The 27506-nt window shown below is 38.9% G+C and overlaps 1 protein-coding gene across 1 annotated transcript in view; it reads right to left on the bottom strand.

The window, feature by feature from the left end:
• LOC149285563 (storkhead-box protein 2-like) overlaps positions 1 to 17039 on the bottom strand; it is an 81706-nt gene extending 64667 nt beyond the window's left edge. The window contains exon 1 of the mRNA XM_089495209.1: positions 16703 to 17039. Coding sequence (XP_089351335.1) covers positions 16703 to 17039 — 337 coding nt within the window. The remainder of the gene's footprint in view (positions 1 to 16702) is intronic.
• Positions 17040 to 27506: the final 10467 nt, after the last annotated feature.

Here is a 27506-nt window from a genome sequence, read left to right as displayed (position 1 = left end):
AAGCACATAGCAACTAAGAAGTGGACCAAAACTCTACTTTGAGTTTATTGTTAGAAAAAAACACTTTTTAATGTTATGGTCACAGAATTTGCAATGCCCTTATAAATAATCTTTTTAGAGTAAATGACAAACGGTAGTATGTTTTGATAATGCTCCAAAGCCCAGGTCACCCTAGATGTGTTTGCTATCTTTGGCTTTATCAGTAGGTATCCAGTTAGACTGGTTTAGCAGTAAAATAATCAAGCAGTATAAAGAGAAATGGTAAGCAGAAGGATATGTTTCCAAATATTGCTACACTGACCAAAAACTAAAAGCTAAACCTCGTAATTGTTAACAGGTCTCTTTCCATAAAAAGTGAATGTCAAGTAAATAACGACAATCTACGACCTAAGCAATTCATGCTGTGATATCGTAAAGTTTCTCATTGTGCAGTTCTATGGAAAAATAGTGGCAGCAAAGTTATGTGAAAATAAGTTGGCATGATTGTTCCAAGCGGCTGTGTCACAAATGACAAAAAGAACGCACAATTTTATTTTTTGCACACTTGATGGGATGTACTATACATTTGTTTGGCGGTTCTACTACAGCAATGAAATAACTGTTTCTTTTCTAACAGTATAAACCCTGCTTTAGTCCCTTTAATAGAACAAAGTGTAAATATTACATCTAAGCTGTGTTACCATGCTTTTAGTAGAGTTCCTACATCCCCCCTTCCTAAACAATTAAGGAAAAATGTGCATTTATATATCAGACGAACACTATTATGGCCCAGGGTAAGTATGAGAAAGTAGATAATGGTAAAATGCTACTTCAAGAAACATATTTCAAATAAGCCCCTTATCAATTACACAGTGTATAACACATTGAATAGCTTTAAATAGCAAACAATAATATATGGTCCTGATGGGTCTAAAAACTGAAGGTTCTACCGACTGCACAGTTCTATAACATGTAAACATATTACAGTCAGCATTATTATCAAGCAAACTGATATAGTATGTAAAATAAAGTCAAAGCCCCCAAAATGCTTGATGCCATATATAAACCTCATAACTGCAAGCATCATGTCCAACAACAGAAAAGTGGATCCACCAATGGCTGAGGGCACACTTGCAAACATGGGGTTAAACTCATACGCCATGTACATCAACCATGTAGAAACATCACCGAAATTTCCATGTTAAATACATTTGCCGATGCCCAAAGCTCGCTGAACACAATTTTAAATGAAAAGAAAGCTCATTGCTTACCTAAACCTGGCCCTACAAGAAGATGTTTTAAAAGATTAACTTAGGCATTCAATGGGAAGGTTATCTTTGCTGTTCTAAAGGAGCTTTCAAAATATAGTACAGCCCAACGTCATTCCTGTGTGAAATCAGGCATGTACTCCACAAGAATCCCATTGTAAATAGCAATGTGAAACCTGGCAGCGCTTCTCAACAGCATTTACACACTGAGATGGCAACCAGCATCTCCGACGGATTTCCATTCAAAGGAATCAGCCTAAGAGAAACAGTAGGTAGCACTCCTAAAAGTCTTCATTGAACAAAAAAAGGAAATATTAATTTAGTAAAAACTGATTTCTTTTTTTTTTAATTTGTGTCATTTTTGGGAGCAATTCACCTTTTCATTTTATCATAGCAGAGTTTGACATCAATGGTTCCAACACAACAACAACATGGTTTCTGCCCCCACTCAACCAGGGCTGGGCTGAGCTACAAATAAAACATATGTCAAGATCCACAAACCCTAACGCATTTCACACGATTTATAAGACTACGACTGTCCCTTCAATTAGGGAGAAGGGTCATGAGGAATAAGACATTAAGATCACTGTTTGAAGCCGCAGGCAGACAGAGCGGACTTCTAAAATGTATATTTGTCATTTTAATCTGTATACCAAATTAGCTGCAAGTAGGAGTCACTGCGTCCAACATCCAAACAATGTATGCTGTCAGAAAGAAAGAATTGCTCTGGGTTTCCCAGTGCAAGGACTGTAACCCTGGCACATGGATCAACAACTCATTCTTCATTCCTGGCTCACTCCCCTATTTTATTGGGAGTGTGTAGAGAAGCATTGTGCCAGGGTTAGGGGTCATTCGATGTTAAACCGCTCCCTCACACCACCTCAACCTTCAGAACACAAGATGCATCAAAGCGCTTGTCTATTTAACTGCTAGTGTGTTTGCGAATTGTGTTGCCAAGGGATTTCGACTGTCTAGGAACAGCATTGTCTGGTGTTAATTCTGCGCATCTTACCAACCCTTACCCATACAGATAGTTAAATGTAATAATTTAAGCAATCGTACCCCAAGTATGTGTTTAATGTGCAGACAATATAAAATAGAACAAACCCTTATTAACTAATAAAGACCGACACAAAAGATTGGTTAGGAAAGACCGTGGTTCTTTATTTAGGATTTAGCATACAATGTAACATATAACTATACCAGGATCTGCTCCATGAGCCAGAACCCACCAGCACTAAAATACCTACCAGTTGCTACTTTGCCATCATATCACTGGGAAAATTAAATACACAAAATTACAAGAAATATTTTACTTGTTCCTTTTGAAATACCCCATTCTTATCAGTGACCTCCGCAGAATCATGGACATTTAAAGTGCTGCAAAAAGCCATATAAATTAACGTAATAATTACGCTGTGTCCTAAAGGAATTTGTTCCGGAAAAGCTATCAATAATAAATCATGAAATTCTTATAAATTGTAACCTCTAAATTGTAAAGCCACCCTCCAGCACTGCAAGTGTCAAGCGATGATCCTTTTCAATGTGACCAAAAGTGTCCAAAAAATTCACTTCAAATAAAAATCTGAAATTCGAGATGGCGTATTTATACTCGCATGAAAAGGAAAACAATATGTTTCCATGATGTGAGTGGAAAAATAAAACAAGGGCTATTAAGCATAATTCTGATGCAAATTTGCAACCGTTGTGTTATTGCCATATCAGCCACTGCAATACTTCATTAAAATACTTGTGCTCCATTTTACTACTTTCTCATTGACCTACACATTATTCATTACACCCAATATCTACACAGCTCATGCCTACAACCAATACCAGATCTTTTACAGTAGAATACATATTGTACATTAGGGTTCAATGCGCTCTCTCCAGTTCTTGACAGACTATTTACTAAAGTAAGATAAACTATGGACAGCTACACTGTAGGACAGCATAGAGACTTCAAAGGATTTGCTCACTGTAGTCCAGTTTACCACACCTTAGTGCATCTCCACCCGTGAAAAAACACACACACAAAGAATAAAAGGTGTCCTAAGTGCACATGGATCAAGGTGACAGTCACACAATAAACCCTGTGTTCTGCCAGCATGCTTGTATGGTGACCCTATGCAAACATGACAACCGTATGAGAACTTCCAAAAGGAAGGAGGGGGAAAGCAGTCATTGTTATACCTTAACATTCACTTTGAAGATGTCTCTAGGAAAAGTCACATTGCTTCGATTAAACAAATATTATTTTCATCTTCACACATGGTATTCACGTTAAGGAAAAATATGTCTTGGCAGTGGCGACTCTAGAAACAATGTATAGGGGGGGCACACAAGATACCACAGTCAAACTGGGGGGGGCATTCATAATTTCCAAAAGTAATGTGCTATGGAATCATACTTTTGTTATTGGGCTAAAATAATACTTGATCATTCAACATGGGAAGCCTGAAGCCACAATTGAGTGCGAATAATCCTTGAAATAAATATTATAACACAGGGCTTGACAAATTTTTTTAAATCTAGGAGCCAGCTAAAAAAATTAGGAGCCAGGACTTTTTTTTGCCCTATTCTCACACTTTGCCCCAGCACTTTGCCCTGCACCCACACTTTGCCCAGCACTCAGTCTCACACTTTACCCTAGCCCTCACTTTACCCCAGCACTCACACTTTGCCCACACTAAAAAGCACCAGTGCATACTTTTCATTACTATTAATTAATCACATTAATTAACTATGTCCCCAGTTTCCCATAGGCATCTTTGTCACTAAATAGCTTCCCATAGTACCATGTTTAGTGACAAAGATGCCTATGGGAAACTGGGGACAGAGTTTGCCTTTGTCCCTAGTCTCCCATAGGCATCTTTGTCACTAAACATGAGACTATGGGAAGCTATTTAGTGACAAAGATGCCTATAGGAAATTGGGGACAGAATTTGCCTTAGCTTCCCATAATCTCATGTTTAGTGACAGATGCCTATGGGAGACTGGGGGCAAAAGCAAATTCTGTCCCCAATTTCCTATAGTCATCTTTGTCACTAATTAGCTTCCCATAGTCCCATGTTTAGTGACAAAGATGTCTATAGGAAACTGGGGACAGAATTTGCCTTTGCCCCCAGTCTCCCATAGCCATCTTTGTCCCAGCCTCCCACTGCCAAGCATGTGCACTCTGTTGGATTCCCGCTGCCGCTGCCGGTGGCTCCGCCCACCCTCCTCACTGAACGGGGCTGGCACCGCCCACAAAGGTCATTGATCAGCGCTGGTGCCGCCCGCGAAAGGTATTGAGCGGCGCCGGCTGGCTCACTTCTATTTTGAATCGACAGGGGTGGCATTTTAATAAGCCGTCCCCGTTGATCCAAAATAGAATTGAGTCAGCTGGCCAGCGCGACTCAGTGACCTTCGTGGGCGGTTCAGTGAGGAGGGTGGGCAGAGCCGCCAGCAGCAGCGGGGTTGTCTGCATCGCACAGACGCCCGCTGCTGCCGGAAAGCAGGATCCAAGTCCCCTGCAACACCACGGGGGATCTGGATCCTAAACCCAATTATAGGTTTGGCTCACACCTAGGCACCAGGACAAAATTACCAGTCGCCATGGCGACCTGGGATTTGTCGAGCTCTGTTATAAACACAATAAATAACTTTTACACTAAATGATTTCAGGGCCTTGAGCGTTTTGTCCCCTGAAGTCACTACAACTTCAGGAGGGCATTTTATCTCTGGATAAATATAAATTAAATAATTCCTACTGTAAGTGAAGTGCCAGGAAACAGATGACCAAACACACACACCAACGCAGGCTCTGTCACACCGACACCCAGACACACACACCAGGACAGGCTCTGCCACATCGACAACCAAACACACACACACACACCAGGACAGGCTCTGCCACACCCACATCCAAACACACACACACACACACACACCAGGACAGGCTCTGACACACACACCAGAACAGGCTCTGCCACACCAACACCCAAACACCCACCAGGACAGGCTCTGCCACACCCACATCCAAACACACACACACACACACACACCAGGACAGGCTCTGACACACACACCAGAACAGGCTCTGCCACACCAACACCCAAACACCCACCAGGACAGGCTCTGCCACACCCACATCCAAACACACACACACACCCTAGGACAGGCTCTGCCACACTGACAACTGAACACACACACCAGAACAGGCTCTGCCACACAAACACCCACCAGGACAGGCTCTGCCGCACCATCACCTATACACACACACCCGAGGAAAGGCTCTGCTACACTGGTAACCAAAAACACACAAACAGCAGGACACAATCTACATCAGGATAGATTTTTCACACTGCATTGTCGTTTATACCCCCCTTAGTGTTTTTGCCCCTTGTGTATTGATGCCCCTGCTGCCCATATATATTAATATAAGCCCCAGTTGCCGATAGCAGGTATAGATCAACACATTAACACACAAACCAAGCTTTGCATGTATAGATCAACTGAAATTCACTTGTGATCTCATCACTGAAGGTATATATCAAATAAACAGAATCAGACATACAAATCCTGTACTTGCAGGTATACAATAGTATATGAAACGTACCATTGCAGGTATAGATCAAATAAATACATGGAAACAGCATTGCAGGTATTAATCAACTGAATAAGACATACAAACACTATTTGCAGGTATACATAAATAATGTATGGAAATATATAGATATGGATCTACAGAATAACGCAAAAACCCCGCTTTGCAGGTATAGATCAATTGGAATTCACATAAAAACACAGCATTAAAAAGGTATATTTAAAACCCCCTAAATTACAGGCATAGATCACAGGTTGCACACCCCAAAGCCAGCCCTGGCGTCCACACTGCCCACACAGCAATCACACTCCTATCATACCCAGGCAACCAGTAAATGCTGGTACCTAGGCATGATGGGACTGTGCTTGCTGTGATTGCTGTTAGCAATCACACTCCTATCATGCAAAGTCAGCCAGTACATGCTGGTACAGGGTGGCTGTAAGTGATGTGTAGACCCCATACTGCTGGCAGCATCAATACACAAGGGGGGCAGCTAGCTAGGTTTCAGCATGTACTGGCTGACTTGGCATGATAGGAGTGTGATTGCTAACAGCAATCACACTCCTATCATGCCTAGGTTCCAGCACTTACACATCCATGCTCACACACACACTCATTCATTCACAGATTAATTCCCTCTATCACGCATACTCATTCAAACACCCTCCCCACCCCCTTACCTGCACTGCAGCTCATCGATGCCGCTCACAGACTTCAGCAGAGGGTGCGGCCTCCCTCTCCGTTCTCTGGTACTGCACAGAGGAAGCAGGACTGGAGCAGAGTCATGTGATGTCACGTGAACTCTGCTAGGTTCCGCTTCCTCTATGCAGTACAGAAGACCCTCCCACAGGTAAGTAGCAGGGCTCGAGGTGCGGCCCGCGTGAAATCGGTTGCCCTGGCTGCCGATCTTACGCGGGCCGCACCCTCTCTCTGCTCCGCATAAAAAAAAATAAAAATAATAATAATAATAATAATAAAAAAAGACGGTATTTAAAGTCGCATTGCGACTTTATTCCAAATTCGGCAGGGGGGCAAGGATCAACCTAGGGGGGGCAATTGCCCCCCTGTAGCGACGCCACTGTGTCTTGGAACCCTACGTGTATAATAAGGTCTATTTATTATGTGTTCCAAATCACACACAGCGGTAATTACTGTACACAGCAGAGCATACAGCTACTAAACGATGACGTCCTAGTAACTCGATGTGCTGTCATATGTGAAGTTTCGTAACACTCAGAAACATGGTTTATAGATTGTTGCGTAGGCAGCGTATACAACATTTATAGCAAATTTGCCATTTCAGGCCTGTGATGTCATTAGCAACAGAAATGGGGGGGGGGGTTCCATAAACAGAAGATTAAATATTACAAACTTCTTCTTTTACTGGAAAGTCAATGTTCAGCTTGCCAAGACATCCCACCAAGGTAGAGTCTATGGTTAGTTGACTTATAAGAAACCCTGACATGGAAATGTTTACCCTTACTGTTAGTATTATGTTTCTCATTCATAAATACTCACTTAGCACACAAAAAACGCAAACCCAAACCTAAAAAATACTCTTAATTGAACCTACGGTATTTCATCAGCATTCATAGTAGACCTTAAAAAACTATTGAGTGGTTGTATGCTAGGCTTTAAACTGACCAATCTTACCATGAAGGCCATTCCAATTATGATCCTCCTGCAAGATGATTCTTATTGACCCTGTATAATGTATAGTTAAATGAGTGAGATCTTATAAAAGTGACTTTACTGACTGAACATTCTTGCAGGAGAAACTTTCCATGATTGATCTCCTCATAATGCATAGTGAAGTCAGTGTAATAGCAACACCTGCTTTAGTGAATAAACCTCTCCAAGGTTTCTTTCCCAGTCTATACAGAATCACTTAAACAGTGTGATTAACAACATATCACAATGGAAAAATAAGCATGTGGCAAAAAAAAAATCTTAATGTAATCCTAGTTCTTAAAAGGGGGTTGAGCAATAATGACTTTTTGACTTCTGGTGACTGAGGACATGTGATGCAGGAATCTAGTTAATGTAACGATATTGAAATGTGTCATACCAATGGGGCAAAATATATTATTTGGGGTATATAATAGGAATTGGTACCAAGAAACCCGCTGCTCTTGCAATGAATGAGAGTTTTGTCAGATGTTGAGTAAGAAAGCTGGGCAAGTGTTTTGAGTGGCCTTAAATCAACAGGTTTAAAAACCTGTTCAGCCACTTTCTTGTACATCCATAATCTTATTCTAACCAAAACATATTTTCGTTTAAAAAAGGCAGTATAACTCTATTAAGAGCGGTCCTATAATTTTCATCCATGGAAGAAAAATTGACAAATGCTTTACAATAAGACTATTCGTATGAAATGGTATCCAATAATGATAACTCTTAAGGTATCCGATGGCTTAGTAACCACAATAGAGGCAAGGGTTAAATATGTTTATGTATGTATATAATGTATAAAGTGAAAGGAGATCATATTGTATAATATATGTGGAACCCCACAGTGACTAGCAACCGGTGCCCTGGTGTGTGCCATTTCAAACAGCTTTAAACTGTTTCTGTAAATTTATGATCTATAGGAAAACTCATCTTTTTGTGAATTCACTGAGAATTTATAGTGTGTTATTATAAACCATCTTCGGTGTGCAGTTGTTGTGGAGTGTCCCAGGTCTGCGGTGGTCAGTACCCATCAATAATGGTCCAAGGAAGGAAAAGCGACAGGGTCATGGGCGGCAAAGGCTCCTTGATGCACGTTGGGGAGAAGGCTGGCCTGTGTCCTGGTATGCTGAGCCATTAAGATCTTCCTTCACTTGAAGCCCAAACCCTGATTTCAATAATTAAGAGGTGTGCCCCATTTTTTTGTCCAAATAGTGCACAATATGCATAAAGCAAGGTTCATAAAGATATGGTTTGATGAGGATGAATGGGCACAAATTCCCACAGAAATGCTCCAAAATCTTGTGGAAAGCCTTCCCAGAAGAGTGGAAGCTGTTATAGCTGCTACAGATTAATTTATATTTTTATATATATATATATATATATATATATATATATATATAAATAAAATACTTTCAAAAAGATGGTCAGCACTCCAGGTCTTTAAATTGACAATTTCATTTTATTCAAAGTCAAGTCGACGTTTCAGTCATTACTGACTTTCATCAGGACATACCTGATATATATATATATACACACATATACATATACATATATACACACACACACTCATATTATATGTTTATCATGGGAATCCCCAAATAGAAATCTTGTCCTTAAGATTATTTATCCACATTAAGTTGTAAAGCCTTGCAATTATTCATACCCCATACAATTCTTACTTAAATCATCGTTGAGAGACATTCGATTTTTGTGAAAATGTTAAAATCTCTGTAAAAAAGTATTTAGCATCTGTTTTTTTTTTTAAGTTCCTGAGATACAGAGAGGAAATAATGTGCCCTAATGAGGACACAATTAACTTACAATTGGCCCCCGCCTGTAAAATTGTTGTCATATTTCATGATAGAAACGCCGCGGTTGAAGGATCCTTGGTGAAGGTCGGGATGTGGGTTAGTTGGTGGTTTTAGTTATACTCAGGAAAGATCTCCTTTAAGACATATAGACAACAACCCCCTTGGACAGGCAACATAGTGGCAGGAATCCAAACATTCGTTAAATGTTTAAGTTTAAAAACTGACATTTCTCTTAAATTCTTACATCATTGTAACAATGACATATAGTAACAATACAATGAATTAGATGGCCACTGGGGAGGATTTCGCTGTTTAATTTCCCCTTGTCATATTGTATTATTTGCTGGGCTGTAGAATTAGTATTAAGAGTGGCCATAACATTTTTAACCATGTTTTGTACCCAACTTCTGGTTTATTTAACCAGTTACGAACCTCATTGGCCTATAATGAGTATTTATGCAGGGCTATCTTAAATTTGGGCCAAATGGGCCAATGAGCTACATTGGGCCAATGGTTAGCATAGGGCTTTCCCCTTTTCCCCCTATAGTATTACAATGTACATTGGAACATGATCAAACAGGCTGTTCCTATCCATCAATTAGGGGCCAAAGGGTAATTTGCAGGCATTGCTGTTTCCTCTCCTACTTGTTGGGTCTATCCATGGAAAACTATCTGTCAACAATATCCATTTGCAATTAATCTTTTTTTAAACCTTCACACTAAGCACTTCTCATCAGTAATAAAAGTATAATTTAATCTGTCGTTATTATGTAGTTGCTACAACAAATCGATGTATTCAGCCGGCTGATAGAACAAAAGAGGCTTAAAAGGACATTATTTCTGGCTGCACACCAACTATACATAAACATTTTTTATATATGAGCATTTTGGTTTGTTTACCGAAGCCGTGGTTTGCAAATCAGTTCGTGGGATAAGTACAATACATGTTCGAACACACAATATACCGGAATATGACTTCGGGTAATAGGAGTCACAAAAAAATATCAGATTGGGACAGAATGATGAGCTCAAAATACGTTAATCATAGCTTTCAAAGGACGTCTCTGGTATTCCATGAGCGCTCCCATCAGGCGTGATAACTACAGAATACCCGATGCGCTTCACTAGTTACTGAAAAAGGAACTCTCATCATCATTTGTTTGTATCATCAGTTTTGGGTTGGTTGTTTTCGGTTTCAAAACAACCTTAGTCTTGATATAATGTGATGATCATAACAGCTTCCTAATTGATACGTGTATGTAGATTAGCTCTATAAGAAATATTACAACGGAGGAATGAATTTTATCAAACGCCACACTGAGCTGACTTTTTATGGCAATGCGAGCCCTGCATGTCCAACAAAATCCATTACTTTTAGGAGTCAGAATGTGTCAGGGTTTTATATTGAAAATGGTACTGTTTTCAGGCAAGCAAAGAACTCCTGGCCAAAAATACTGATGTGCAGCTGTATGAAATCATAATATGCAATATATATATATATATATATATATATATATATATATATTTTTTTTTTTTTTTTTAATAATAGAAAAGGAACCGCACAAACATATTCGAAAACTAATTTTTAATCTGAAATCAACTTGGTATGATTTCTTAAAGCATTCAGAGCACACCTTTAAACGTTTCACCTAGCCAAGCATGTTTATTTAGTGTATAGCGAGGTTAAATGCAGTATTTAAGAAAACTGACCGATCTGCTTTAATACATAACTTTTCGACCTATTAATAGCTACAGTTTTTGTGCATTTGAGCAGGGGGATTTAGACGAAGAATAGTGTCTTGTGTACACACTTAATGTATAAACACGTTTCCGGGGGTTGCTATACAGATATTGTTGTGAGTAAAACACTCAGGGTTACCGAGTCCCGGAATTACCTCTTTATGTCACAGAAAGCACTGGGCTGCTGGCGGGTGAATTCCTATTTCAGGCAAAGGCAGGGTTCAGCGAGGATGATTCAAGACAAGACTGAGGCTTAATTACAGTGGAGAATTGAAGTATTTATCAATTATTAAATTAACTTTCCACTTCTGCAATCCATGTTGTCTATAATGAAGTTCCTAACATTAGTATAGGATGCGTAGCATGATTTATTGCATTTTAAATGTGTGTGTGTCTCTCTTCTCTCAATTTTCTCTCCTCCCATCTTCCCTCTCATCTTTTCTCTCGCTCCACCCATCTCCTCCACATTTTTCTCTTCTTTTATTTCTTTTCTCTTGTCTCCCTCTGTTTTTTCACTCGTCTTTTATTTCTTTTTCTCCTTCCTTTCTCTCTAATGCAAACACATTTTTGTTGCCAATCATAAAAACACACCCCAACCACGCTCCCTGGGGGAACCTTTCAAATATTGTCCAGGCTCCACAAAAGGTGGCAACCTTAAGAGGGACAGAGGGATTTGCAATGGTATAGTTTGGCCTACAGACTTACTAGGCCTGGGAAAGAAAGACCAGGAAGGCAGAAGCCCCTCTCCCGCATAACAGAGAGCCCGATCGTCATCTTGGGCAATCAGGCTTCCTGTAGTGCAGGGGCCTTTTAAAAGATAGATCACTGATCTCCCCAACCGGACCACTAACACTATATGATATTATATGGTTTTCTGTATTAACCTAAGGAATGAGTATGATCCCAACCAGACTGACTGTTAGTGACAAGTTATGAGTTATCTTTTGGACAGCTATAAATTTTTATTCATGCATTCAAAGGCCACCTCATGGCAAACGCTATATTTAGACAATATCTGTACAGTAAAATTGTATATACGTACATAAGCGGATTATTTAACTAACGTCTTGTTTATCCCTTTACAGGCACCTACGATTCAAGTTCCCTCTCACTCCTTAAGGCAACAAAATTCCGTAATTATCAGAATAATAAATAGAATATTGGTGTCCTCAAAACAATTCTGATTGCTGTTTAAAAAATAAAATTTTAATGCCAAGCACTCTTTAACCAAAAAATAAACTCCATGTGTCAAATGTCTCCAGAAATACAAACAACATGTACTTGATAAATAAAGGGACAATAATCAGAACAAAGTGATTTTTTTTCTAATCCTTAGACATTACGCTTGCACAGCTAAAGACGTTCCACACCACCCTCAATAGATATTTCAAAAAACTAAATTCATTGTAAAAGTAAATGATTATAATACAACCTGGAACTACCTCTAACTTTTACAAAATATTAAAGTCATGGTTCACCAATCCCTCTTGTTTAGCTATTGTTACTTGGTCTTCCACGCTTCATCAATCCCTCACTTAGCCTTATTGTTAGATGATCTTCCATCTGTCTGAAACATGTTTATTCATTCTATCTAATTTCACTTTAACTTGGGTATTTTCCAACAATGATTACTTCCTTCAGGGAAGTTTACTCTTCTCTGTACCAGTTGGCTCTCCTTTCTTATCATGGCTCACAGTCTATATCCTTACTTCTTCTTTCTTCTCTATAAAAATGCACTTGGCACATATTATGAGCAACTGCATAGCTAAGCCTTGGTAGTGGGTACTTGCCTCCATCAAGCTCAACCCTTTTCCTATTCCTTGTTTACTGCTGTTGATCCAAAAAAAAAAAAGGCAAGATGTTAGAGAAATCTGTTTTTTTTTTTCCTGTTGGAAATCATGTCTGCCCATAGTATCGCATTACAGTTGTAAGATTTTTAGTGGGTCTACAGTTACTAAACTTAATTCCTAACATTGCATTCGCCCTCATCGGGATATTTGGTTACCACCATTTAAAAAAAAAACATTAATCCCTCTATGCTGGCAGCAGGTTTATTATTAGATCACCTTGGTAGGATGAAAGAACAATCATCCAATCACTGCTAACATGCAAAGATCCGACTTTATGATGTCACAGGTGAGCCCCCCTACCTGTCAAAACCCCCACAAAGACACACAAATACATTTATAAACACTTACATAAATATAAATGATTTTCTTATAGGGGGGAAAAAAGGCAAGTGAGCTTCTTTGGACTACAAAACCCATGCAGATTGATAATAAAGGTCAAATACCCACAAAAATGGGTGTCCCTGAAGTACAAACAATGGTGGCATTTAAGTAAATATAAATTGTAAGCCGAATTGTCTTGTGTAAAAGGAGATACCAGTCAACTTGTAAAAATATTCCCTGAAAGCACCTCGATCTGAACATAACATGAGGATTTCCTATATTTACTCTCACCAACATGGATAGATTTAAACTAGGCATTAATGAATAGCTTAAACTGTGCTGAGAAAAAAAAAAAAAGGCTTTCCTAGGTGAAGTGTAAGTTCTGTAAACAAGATTCCCACCTTTATTGAGTGTAATGTAAGGATGTTTTACTTTGCAGAGAGGGTGGTAGATAAATGAAACAGCCTCCCATCAGAGGTGGTAGAGACTAATACAGTGATGGAATGTAAACATGCAAGGGATAGGAATTTAAACAGGCAAGGGATTAAGTTTTAAATCTTTTCATCACAAAAAAATGGACATGCTAGGTGGGCTGGACAGATCTTATCTGCTGTCAAATTTTATGTTACTACCTAAATATATATAACTATTGCAAATATATGACATTTAACCAGGCAATTTGTGTAGATCGCTGGCATTGAAATTGAAAAAGTTACATTAAGTGCAGCCTGACCTTGTTGTATTCTTTCCAGTACGCATGCCAAATCGGTCATAAATTTATCAACCTATGTGGTTGTCAACATAAAGGTACGCAAAATAATCAGGGTCACCCGCCGTTCAATCAATGGTCAAATCAAGTTCATTGTAGGTGAACTCAGATGCACGTCCAGTCCACTTACAAAGACAATGTTCACATATAATAATAAACAGAATCAATTATTACTATTATTATATTTGCTTGTAATGTATAGATTTAATATTTTACCTAAAATGAAGTGGGCCACTGAGTGATCAAGGCGCCAACAAAAGCCAACCCTAACGGACAGAGACAAATCTACTCAGTGACCCTTTTGCTAGACAGTCATCAAAGGCTCCTCATATCTTTCAGTCTCAAGAGGACCCTCAAGCCCACTTTCCAGGGACAAACACACAGACTCCCTCTGCGCTTGACATTCCCTGTACAAATGTGTTGGCTTGAAACTCATGAGTTATACAGAAAACTATACATTTACTATTGTTAGAAGTAAATCCCCAATGCCAGTATATATATACACACACGCACACACACACAACATATATACACATACAGTCTGATTCAGGGATTATACATTTCAATCAAATTGGGTGGTTTTTAAAGGGTAAACCAGTAAAATAGTTCTTCTATGACTATTCCATTATCCTAAATACACCCTCCCCCGGTCTACCCTCCTCTCCCCCTGCCTTCGGTCCTTCAAAAAAATCCCTCAAAGCCCACTTCTTTAAGGACGCTTATAATATTGCACATTAACACCACCATATTCCTTTAGCTCACCTTTCCTAGTCCCTATTCTGCAATACTTACACTAGTGTGGCTGCTCCATCCCTAACAACGGCACTTTTACATTTTACCTATTGTGTAATACACCCTTAACCCCTCTAGACTGTAAGCTCGTTTGAGCAGGGCCCTCCTCACCTGTTGTCTCTGTAAGTCAGATTGTTATGTTACATACTACTTGTTATGTCCTGTCCACCCATTGTACAGCACTACAGAATTTGATGGCGCTATATAAACAATAAATAATAATAATAATAATAATAATAATAATAATAATAATGTCCTTCCAGCTTTCCCTTTCAAGGCTGCTTGGTTCCTCAGCCTTAAATGACCTCGCTAGCATGCCGATGGCACATAAGGGTCATTGCACTGTTCATTTCTGAACTAGTGCTAGTGGAGAATGCATTGGAAACTCATGTGCACTCCCAATGACTGTACATGCGCAAGCCAACACATTAGGCCATCCAATAAAGACAAATACTGCCGCTTGCTTCATTGAAAGAACTGTATGAAAAAAGTTTACTTAATTGCTGCCTGCAATACTTAAAATTAGTTTTACTGCCTCCAACATAAATAAGGTACATTATGTTTGTAACCAAGTAATGTTGAGTTCCACTTGGAGAAAAAAAAAGTTGTATAGAATCCTGAGAAGCTTTCAGAGATCATAAATGCAGGCGTCACTTTACAAAGCAGCACAAAGCCTGTTAAGATGTCTGTGCAGAATGATTTATTGTAAGAGTAGTAGGATGAGATGCATTCCTCCTATTCCCTTTGTTAGTATGGAGCTAGAGAGAACTAGCAATAAATAAGTAACGAGGCTATGGATAAGATGATTTTTTTATTGACTTTATTATTAAACATTTTTATATAAAAAATGTGAGAAAAAAGGGGGAAGCTATACGCTATAGATAATGCTATAAAGTGAACTTAGATGTGTTTCATAAACTTTTAAAACCCTAGCTTTATCTGGACTTATATGTAATATACAATTATTCCTGATCACTTAAGTTTCAGAGAATGATTAGTAAAAAAAAAAAAAAAAAAAAAAGCAGATTTAAAAAAAATGTGAAAACCTAATGAATCGTGTGACACCAAGCAAATTAAGACTAGGCATGTGCTGTATGGAGTTACCAGCCCCAGCTTGCCAGATATCTCAGATGGATGGTGTCAGCTGTCACAACTACATAGGGAGGATTCTTGGATTCTTCTTTTTTATGAAGCAACAGGAGTGGCAAAGAATAGGATTTAATATAGCAAAGCCAGCTGATCTGACATATAAATATTAATCCTATCACACAATGAGGTATTAATTAACAATATATAGGGACTGATCATCATGAGCATAGAAGCCAGATCTCACAATGAGTAGAGTGCACTCATCATGAAGGTGCATGTTATCTGTCAGGAACACACGAGTATTCTTACTCTTGGGTCTCAGCTACTAACAAGCTGGAAATATTTTAATGCAAGAAATGAAATGAAAATTATTCCAATACATTAGATTTAAGCAACGAAAAAAAGTAGAATGTGGGCTGCAGCTCACATAGAGACATGTTTTTTTCGAACTATAACTCTCACAATCCTCAGCCAGACAGAAAGCTGACCATTCCTGCCTGGTATACAACGGTAGCCCCAGAAACTGTAACACAAAACCCTAAGGCAACAACGCCCTTTGTTATAGGGAAACCAATGACATTTCAGCCAACGCCAAGAACTCTGAGCCAAATATTATCAGCCTGAGTAATACAACTTATCAACAGCCATCAAACGGAACAGAACACAGACAGGCCAGTGAATTATCTGTACCAAGGGCACAGCAATATCATGGATCCAACGCAAAGCATTAAACACCAGCTGGGACATGCGAGCAGATGCTGGAATAACCGCCTGTGATCTCCATTGTGCACAATTAATGCTGAAGGCAGGTGTATCGTCCTTACCTAGGTACTTGATTTCAAATCCAGGAGGGGGCTTCAGAGACCTCCTTACCCAGCCCTCTCTTAGCACCCCAAGGTGCTCTTCCTTGCCCTGGATCAGCAGTACGTGCTCATCTATCCAGCCCAGGAAGAAGGTCTCCGCTATGGCATCTGTCACCTTCTTGTTCCAGAAATGTTGCATGTTTTCCGCTTTGAAGTCTGCGAAGATCTCGTAGCCGACATGGTGTCTCCGGAGCTTGTCCTCGCCCAGGAGAAGTCTTTCCGAAGCTCCTCGGCTACTCAGCACCACGGCCAAGGAGTGCGGGGCGATCTGCAAGAAGTGATCCATCCTGCGGGGCATCTCCTGCGCTGTGTATGCGGGTTCCGGGGCTGTAATGCAGCAGCGCGTGGGGTTAAAGGGACCCTGCAGCCAGGCACACGTTCATTCTAAAGGCAATGTGACTACAGCAGGCTGGGTGCGAGGCAAGTATCCGGCAACCGGCAGAGCAACTACTCCCTACAAGCAAGATCCTGCCACCCATTCCCACACGGATAGCCCGTGCACTCCTCGTCATTCCCTCTCCGGTTCCCACTGTGGAATTTACAGGTGGGTAATAAATGTTTGATTTACAACAGGCTGATCCCTCCCTCTCCGGTGACGGACCGGGCATTTAACACGCACTCTAGGGCCCTCTGCTGTCTCTAACAGAGAGTTCTCCCCTCTTTAATGTTCTGGGACAGGGTGGAAAGCCGCCGGTGGGACCGACTTCAGCAGGAGAGTCCTGGGATCTGCGCCTCTTCTCCATATCCAGGACAGGATGGCCAAATCCTCATTTGGGGAGTGAGCACTTTTCTGGGTTCCAACCACAAAACATCAAGCAGAACTCTCACTATGTTGGCTCATATCAGCTGATTGTAATAGAAACAGGGCCAGGTCAGCTGATAGGAGCCAACATACTGTCAGCTCTTAAAAGCAGTGCTTAAACCAACTAATTGCACTGTAAAGTGCATATATTTATATAACATTCTATATATAATTCAGCTATTAAGTGACAGACAGGACCACTTCATTAGTGATTTATGGAACTGACAGTCTTAATAATAATAATAACAATAATAACAACAAAAAGTAAGTATTCAGTGCATATCCAATGAATACCATTCAAATATCACCTACCTTAGGCATAAATATTGGGAATTCCGTCACACTATATGGACATATGTTTCTTAGATCGCCACTACACCAAAGGACCTCATGTTTGGCAAGTGCTATCTAAATTTGCACATTTGGGTTAGCGTGCTGCACTCTTTTAGAAAAATGCCAGTAGTAAGTACATAGAGGGTAGATACATTTGCCAAGATGGGTTACAAGAGTGGTCCAAGTTCACTTTAGTGCACCTGGTGATTATTTTTTATTATATAAATACAATGATAGAAAATGGACATTGTAGAAGTTACAAATCATATAACAAAGATGTAATACAATTTCAAAATGTAGTAACTCAAAAGAAAGAGAAACATTATATTGTGATTATATGTCGCTCTTGATTTGTTTGTCTGTTTCTAGTCTAGAACTTCATCTAGTTTCATATTCTAGTTTTCTCATCACTTTCTATCAGTTTTCACATGGTTCAGCTGGTAAAAGGTTTGGTGAAATTGCAAAATAATGTGCAATATATAAATTTTTTTTTTAATTCAGTTTACCTTTTAAACAGTATTGAAGTCCTGTTCCGTGGAAGCTGATGCATGCCTGAAGCGGTGAGTGTTTGACAGGTGAAGTGGAGCCATTGTCATATTTGACATAACCATTCCTGTTTAAGAAATGAAGGCTTACTAAATGTTATCTCTGTTGGTGCAGGAGACTTTGATGTCCACACAAAGGCCGCATCTGCAGGGGAAGATTGACCAGTCAGTAGTGGTTATCACTGGCTAGGGACCTATATGATCTCTCAATCGTAACCTTGCACCTGGCTCTGCCTGCTAGAATTTACAAGGATATTTAGAATAACTTCTCTCTGTTTCGTCCCCCCCCCCCTTCATGCACTCCTTCCTTAAAGAGGAATTATCACATTCCAGATTATCACTAATTCACTAATATTATAATCTAATATTGACACTAGAATAGGATTTACACTCATTTAGGCGTCAGATTTACTTTTGATCACTGCAACTACTATCAGGCCCTGCTGAAGGATCTGTATTTTAAGTATCAGTGTATTTCTTCAGTCAATCATTTGGTAGGCTTTGTGATGGTTAATTGCTTATTATTACCTGTTTGTATTTTTCTATACTAAGGGACTTGCTCTAAAACAGTGTCCAAAGCGGATTATCAAAAAAAGTTGTTTTCTTCCTGATTTATACAGGCTTAGATTCCCCACAGTTTTTTCCATGGACAGTTATTTTGATCTGTTATGCATAAGTGTGTGTTAACATGTTAAATAATTTGTATGTATGAACATGAATATGCTAGTGTTTGTGTGTTAGTATAGATATGTATGTGTAGGTGTTTGTGTGAGAGCATGTACGTGTAAGTGGTTTGAGATGGCATGTGTGTTAGCATGAGTGTGTAGATATATACATATATATATATATGGTATCAGAGGGAGTGTGTGTTAGAATGAGTGTGTATGTGTTTTAGTGACTATGACTACGTGTATGTATTAGCATGCGTAAATTTGTTTGTGTTTACATCTTAGTTTTCACACACGACGTCTCAATTTTGGCTTTATGTTTGTTGAATAAATCATGACACGGTGTAATATGTCGTGTTGTTGTTCATCTGAGGTTGTATTTACCTAATTTTTAGACCTGCTAAGGAACAGATGATTGTAATTCTGTCCTGATGTGTTAAACCATAGAAGAAGGTGTGTTTTCACACAACTGTTGACTCAATGTTTTCTTTTTAATAGACAGCCTTCCACATTGAAAACATTTGGACGCCATGGCATAGAGTGTAACTAAATTCACTGGGCAGCCATTCCATGAGACATTCAATGTTACACAGCTAAAAAAAAAAAGTCCGTGGAGATGAAAGCGTGTTTATGTACGCAAAAGGCGGAGGAGGAGGAGGCTCCATGTGGGTTTCTCAATAGTGGAAACAATCAATCACTTTGATTCTTTAATGAATAGCCCAAGGTAACAGTAAGGTCAGGTTGGAGAAGGCGAGGCTCTTCTAAGGTCAGGCAAGGCCTGCAGCGGAAATACAGTTAATAAATTCAGTTATTTACCTGTATGCAGAATTTGACAATACCATTGTTTTGTCTGCTAACATAAAAGCTTCTTGCAGCAATTACTTGTTGCTTGCATTTCTCTGCTAGACCTTATCCTTATCTGGTCCTCAGACTTATGTCTAGCCAGGACTACCCGCTGACGTATGCGAGTGGTCCCACTGACGTCGGCTGGCGTTCGAGCTGACATTGGTGGCTATTTATACTGAAGTCAGTGGGCATTCCTGATGATTTTGCGGGACACCCCCAAATTTAAGGCGTAAGTCGGCAGGGAGTGGGGAGTGTCAGGTATGATAATGAGACAGGAAGGACAGAGCAACCCCTTTGCACACTGGAACCATAGAGTTGATCTCAGGGTTATGGATGATAGGATCTTTGGGGAATCAATACGTTTGATAAACCATACAAGACTTGGTGTGATTAGTATATATTCAAAGATAGTAGGTGGCAACAAGGCTGGCTGGCAATATTCATCCTGAGGGGCAAATCCATCCAAGTAGCCCAGTAAAAGAAAAAAAGCCCAAACACATCTAACAGTAGAAGTTACTTTTCTACTAACATTTAGCTTTTAGCTTTAAAGAAGCATTGCTTCATACTCGATAATGGTTTCTCTACTCTTAAATACAATGAATAGGGCTATACAGACATATCAACCAGTTTATTGTTGTCTGGTCTTTGTTACAATAACAAAATAATTGGCACCCTGACCTTTGGGCTGGGAAAAGCTAGAAAAGATCTTGTGAAACTATGAATGAAATAAACATTGGAATTATTCTTTTATATCATAACTTATGTTGAACTTGGGGTTCGATGAATCTGGTACAATGATTTAGGCATGTGTTATTTTAGAGGATCACCAAAGTGCTACATTATATACAGGTTTTGCAGCACAATACTGGTGGAACCCTCCAAGATCCAGCTAACATATGGAATTCCTTGGTATTTGGGGGTCGGGGGGAATCAATCCATTAATCATTCATTTTAAGTAAATAATAAATTAAGTAAGCAAAATTTCTAGATTGAAAATGACTATATTTATTTGTGACCTTATTTAGTGGGTAGATTTAGTAGTTTAATTTAGTTCAATTAACACAGGGAACCAAAAGTGTAGGCGACATGGTGTTTTCCATGTTTTTAAACTTTTTTAAACTTCACTTTGACATATAATTCAGGCAGAGACAGGTAAATTTCAAAGACTTCCATAAAATCATGCTTCTCCCTGCACAATACTGTAATATGACCCCTTTTCATGTTGCTGTCAATCAAACAGTGACCACTCCCTTGTAAAAGTATTACTATACATCCTTTGCAACATCTTTTAAAACTACTTTTCTTTATAATATCCTTTCTTCTGACTTTCTTGGCACTCCATTTTGTTATCATTCATTGAAATATTTTAAAGTTCTAAGTATTTTGCACGTTTCCCCCTGGTGTATTTACCAGATAACTTTATTAGCTTAATGACAATGTACCCTTTTGTTTACTTTTTCAGTGAAATGATCTACACCATAACCTTGGCCTATTTCCTTCTTTGACCTGTAAAGTAGAGGGAAAGAAAGGTTAACAGACCACCTTTGCCCCGGTTTGGCTCTCACTACCCAATTGTAGTTGAAATTTTATTTTTTAACCAAAAAAATCAATCCAGTAGTTGTTGATTAGCTCCAAAGTTTAAAAGACAAAGTAACCACATTAATCATGAACATGAAAACAATAAAGCTATTTTAATACATGAAGTGTATAGAAACTGAAATATTTTTTAATGGAAAGAACTCCCAGCCCCCGTTTATAAAATGAACCATTCATTTTCTTTAATGTGTATATATATATATAGGAAACTATAAACTGCACTTTGTCCATAATGCTAATTTCATTTTATTGAATTTATTTTCATGCTGTCCCTTATTTACCTTATTTACTGCCTTTGTCACAGCAGACTAAAAATGGCCATAGTTGCAACAATGCTGTGAAATGATTGCTTATTTGTCCCATTTACATGTTTCAACTAATTTTACTATAAGACAAAGACAATGAGAGTAAACACAAAAATCACATTTGAAATGACCTTTGTGGTAACTAGCAATGAGTCTTTTAGATCCCCGTGGAGTAATTGTGGCCCCTCTTTCTTGCAGAATTGTTTTAATCCAGCCACATTGGAGGGTTTATCGAGGATGGACTGCCTTTTGATAACCCGTTGTGTTATTTTTTTAGTCAGGATGCCATTTTACACAGTTTCCTATTGTGGAATTATAAACACTGACTTTAGTTGAGGCCTGCAGTTCTTTGCATGTAGTCTGTGTTTTTTTGTGACCTCCTGGATGAGTTGTTGATGCGCTCTTGGAGGAATTTTGGTAGACCCGCCGCTCCTGGACATGTTCTCCACTGTTCCAAGTTTTCTTCATTTGTAGATGATGGCTCCCACTGGTTCTCTGAAGTTTCTCATCTGTTCTTGAATTTCTTCATCACAGCACCATGTGGGGCTTTTTAATACCTTTAAGCCCACTTCTCATTGTAAGACAGGTTCTATTTGATCATGTCAATAGTGTTTAAAACAATAAAAATGTGAACATATAGATTAAATGTGGTCTTATGTGACAGCGTCTACCTGGAGAGATAAGCTTGTTCATTAATCAATGTCTCCTACTACAAAAAACCTTACACATATAAGAAGAGATAGGTTCATTCTCTAAAAAGGGGATTAAGGCATATCCCTTCAAAGAAAGTGTTTTATACGGCCAAAAACAAATATTCTATCATTCTTTATTTATTAAGGCAAAACAGGAGAGGCTTAGGTCAAACTGTTAAATGCAATATGTAAAAGATACTTACCTGAGGAAGAACCAGCTGCGGCAGATCTTTGCGTTTTTGTGTCACTTGAGTGGCTGCTTAAAGGAAACTATTCACATCTTTCACACGGCGGTAGGTACTTCAAGTGCAAAGAGTTGTGCTTGGCTGCATATATATCTAAGATGTAAATAGCTAGGGGGTGGCAAAGTGTCAAATATATATGTGGGTTCTGCAGAATGCGTCCATGTATTTTCAAAGGGAAAACCATGGAAATGTCAAGGGACTAACTGATGATATAGTTTTTTTCTCTGTTTCTGTAAACTGGAAATGGAAGCTTAAGGAATGGGATGGGATGACATTCCAGCTATCCCAAATAATCTGATGGCAAAACTGAAAACTAGACACTTTAATCGAAGACTTATGGCCTAGACGCTGCAGTCCCTCTGCCAATTACACCTCTCCCTCACACTTGTGGCATCTGCATTGCTGAACAACTCGAAATATGACATCATATTCCAGCTCTCTGCTCTCTCAGTGATGCAAAGACCACAAGAATGAGGGAAAATCCCCTTTTGCCCCTTCCAAGGTGTTGTAAATCACAACATCAAATAAGTAGGAGGGGGCTCTACAGGATTCTCCATTTTCAAAATCAATCAATAATTCCCAAAGTATATTGCCCATTCTTCCATCTAATAAGCTCAGCCGGATTGCATGAAAAGGTCTAGTTGGAACTGTCCCTTTTAATTTGGGGTGAAAGGGAGTCTACCAGATTATGATCCCCAAACTGACATGACCGACTGCTAAGAGAAATCAGCTGGTCATTTTATTTCTAATTCCAAACACTAAATGGCTACATTATCATCATCCTTCCAGACTGCTTCCTGAGTAGTAATACAAGGTATTTTATTGGGGTTCATCGCATTAAGTATTTGGGCAGAACCAATATACTAAGTTTTATTGTTTTTTTCATGTTTACTACTATCATTACATTTTTCTACATACCTAAAAGGTAGGTGTCTACATATGTTAATATGTCCGAATATGGAATCTTAAAGAGCCTGCCTTGTTTCCCAGACAGCCTCTTTAACAAAGAACAAATATTAAAGTACTTTGTAAGTACTTTAATATTCTTCAACCTATAGTGGGGGGGGCTTCCATTGAATTCAACAGGAGCCCTTTCTGTGCATGCACCCAGGAGTCTCGTTAGACATCCAGCACTGGAGATTGCTGACAGTGAATATTACACGTGGGTGCAGGCAGCACTAGCTGTGTTCGGTCAAACAGTCTCCTGAAGCCTAGGAGCTGGCAGACAGGCAAAGACGCAAATGCAAATGCGAATTCTAAAGAATCAAAAGCATTTAATACCTAAGTCCAAACCTTTGGCTGAAATTGTTTAGACACATCACATAAACCATGGTATGTATCTGGATATAGTTAAGAATTGATTTCTATTGGGGAAAGCCTCAGAGATTCGCAATACAGAAATATAACAGGCAGAGAGACTAAGCATGCTATGTGTGTATGGGATGCATTTTGGGGATATATAGTTTTTTTATATAATCACATAGTTCAAATACAGCCAATATTCATATGAATAAAACAGGAACTGATGCCATTTATCTTTATCCATGTAAGTGGAGGCCTCAACCTCCACTGCTTTGGTGGATGGACAAACCAGTATTTGACAGGACATGAACTATATGTAGCCCTATGCATTCTTACAGTGAAATTGTTACTTCCCCAAATCCAATATTTCACAGACCACTTCGATGTACTGTATATATACTGTTAATACCTGAGCGAGCCAGGGCAATGACAGATAGGACAACGTGGATCACATATAGCAGCTGGACAATCTGGTGGCAATGAAACAAAAAGCAATATGTAAATAGACATTCATCAGCCATGGACTCTGGCCCAATGAAGCACAACTCAGCAGAAACCATGACTCCATATTAAAAGATTTAAGCACACGAAAAATACAGGTCAGGAATTTATAACATGGAAGTAAGGAGGCTCCTAATAAAGAGATGGGAGATCTGCTTGTAGATAGCTTATCTGCCATCCAACTGCACTTAATGGCTCGGCAGCTGAAGCAGTAACCAAAACAGGAAAACCTTGGGTCATGTCCTGACAGATCCAGACAATGGATAGAAAATGACATAGATGATGTATATTAATCTAGCAGCTGATACAGGTGTGTAAGAGTGTTTTCCTCCAGTTACTGATCCATCAGTTGCCTCAAGGAGACCAACTTCACTATTTGACTGAATATTTACATTAAACAACAGAGTAGGAAGTGAGTGGGATAAGATCATTTTGACATATTTTAGATATCCACAAGACATTAGATAAGCAGTTACCACACAATGGAGCTCTAACCATCATATGCCCAGTGTCAAGATTCCTATTATCTTCAACTTCCAGAAGAATAGCAATGGAAATAATTTCATGTATTCTATATTCCACAATAAATACAGAATTGTTTGCATCTTTTATGTTTTCTATATAGTCTATTTCTGTAAGTGTGCTATGGACAGGACTGGCTAGTGCACATGAAGCATGTTCTGAACCAGATGCTTGATTTTACCATCCTCCTCTACTCACAGCATAACATATTTTTATCCAGAAAAAGGGAGCTTTAATATAAACATTCTAATTTAGCATTTTTTCATTCTTTAACATTTTGCCAATTCATGACCTGGCAAGAATTATGTTGCCCTGCAGGTAAAGCACCCATTCACTTCCTACTTTTCCAGAAACAAAAACAGAGGAAATGTATTATCTTGACATTTAACTCTTCTTTAGGAATGATTTTCAAAATGCAGACTGAAACCTTAGACTAAAAAGGACACCTGGATCCAGTAAATGTGTCCTTTGTAATATTAGATTCTGCATCAAATAGTAACCTAAATAAACATATTCACTATGAGTTAAGAACTGAGTGGTATTAGTTTCCTGAATCATTGCAAAAAATATAAACACATAAATATTTAGCAATGGTTAACAAATTTACACACAATTTTGTTGTCTGCTGGTTGTTATAAGGAAGATTGCCTAAGTGCAGATATCTGATGCAGACATAAGAGTCCAGATCGCACTAGAGTGTTTCATACTCACATACTTTAACCTGCTGCACCATGCGATGCCTCAATGGCAAGTGGGTGCTCTCTTATCTTGTTGTCAAAATCAAAATTGTATGTCTTCATTTTGCTAACAGATACAAACTGCAATAAATACAACAGTAAAATTGGATACAATAAATGTATAAATGTGACCATGTTTGGAATGCAATGGACCTCAATGGAACCATGTCCATTGGCATACTGTTGGTCAATTCATTCTGTGTTCTGTCTTCCATGTATCTTGTCAAAAATCATGTAACGGGACGACAATAGGGTTTCTTTTATATTAACATTGCCTGAGGCAGCAGGACAACTAAAAAAGGTCGAATGATCTATGTGGTGAGCAGAAGTATAAAGGCTTGTTTTTCATGTCTTTTATTTTACTTTTAAAGACAAATCTTATCTTGCTTCCTCTGAAAACTCTATGAGAACAGCATTCCAAATTCTTTAGATGCAGGATAACCTCACCTGACCTGATCACTGGGCCATAAATCATTGCACTACTGCCCAGTGAAAACCTGCCATTATTTTACACATACCACTAGCGGGAGAATATTTATGAGAATTTTCAGCTGGGAACTTGCTGCTTTGTATCTTTTTTACTTTTTTTTGTTAAACCTGATACCTCCCAAAATAGCTTTCCAGTAATCCTGAGAGCATGCCAAAAAGAAATATTTAAAATGTTTCCTTTGTAGATTACAACGTACCTGGGCGCATTAATTTTGTCCCCCTGCCATCAAGACACTAAGGCTGCACTGGATGCAGAGCACCGGGATATGGCTTCCCATCCCAGTGTCTTGCATTAGGCTTCGAAGGAGGAATTTCTAGTACAGAGCGCTGTATTGGCTTGATTGAGTTTATTCAACGACAGAACATACATATAATGTACAAGGCATGCTGCGATGTGGCACAGAACACAAACATCAATAGCTTAACCCCTTAATGACAAAGCCCGTACATGTACGGGCTCAAAATGCATTGTTTTCAATGGGTTTAGGGACCGCCCATTGTCCTTTAGGAGTTAAGTAAATACAAGTTGTCCCAGCATTGTATACGCGCACCCAACTCAATCGTACTGTGGCCGGCTGTGGCCCTACTGGAGGACACCGATCCAGAGCTCCATTATTATTAAAGATGGCCCTGTGTTTTGCATATTTTTGCTCAGGTTCAGATACTGCAGTTCAAGAATAAAAACGTATTTTTGGAATTTGGTGCAAAAGATAGTAAATCTATTCTCAGAAGTGATAATAGAGGTTGTACTGTCAAATAAACAAGATAAGTAAGCAGCTGCCTGTGGCCCCAATCAATCCAAAGGACGACAGCTCAATGATGATTAGTAAATGTAATATGAACTTACCATTTTATTGTTATAATGTATTTGAAAAAAAAAATTAAACATTTAGAAATTAATTGAAATCCATAGTTTATGTCTAAATTCTAGTTTGCTTTAAAAATAGCAATTTGTTATACGGCCCCTTAAAACCTAGAACCACCTCTCCAATACATTATTCTTTTTTTAATTATTTTATTTCTTTACACAGAATCTAATGTTGCTTAATATAAATATGACACAAAGGTTCTTTATGTAGGAGCAGAACATGGCCGATTGTGGGTCCAAGCAGTGCCGTCTTTCTATGTAATGGGTCCCAGGGCAAGCTCCCCCCCATGCCGCCATCCCATACCTGTGCAAAT

This window comes from Sceloporus occidentalis, unplaced genomic scaffold, assembly GCF_023333645.1.
Source record: "Sceloporus occidentalis isolate IW3139 unplaced genomic scaffold, rSceOcc1.0.p SCAF_77, whole genome shotgun sequence".
Taxonomy (NCBI): Eukaryota; Metazoa; Chordata; class Lepidosauria; order Squamata; family Phrynosomatidae; genus Sceloporus; species Sceloporus occidentalis.
This window is presented reverse-complemented; position numbering and strand designations above follow the sequence as displayed.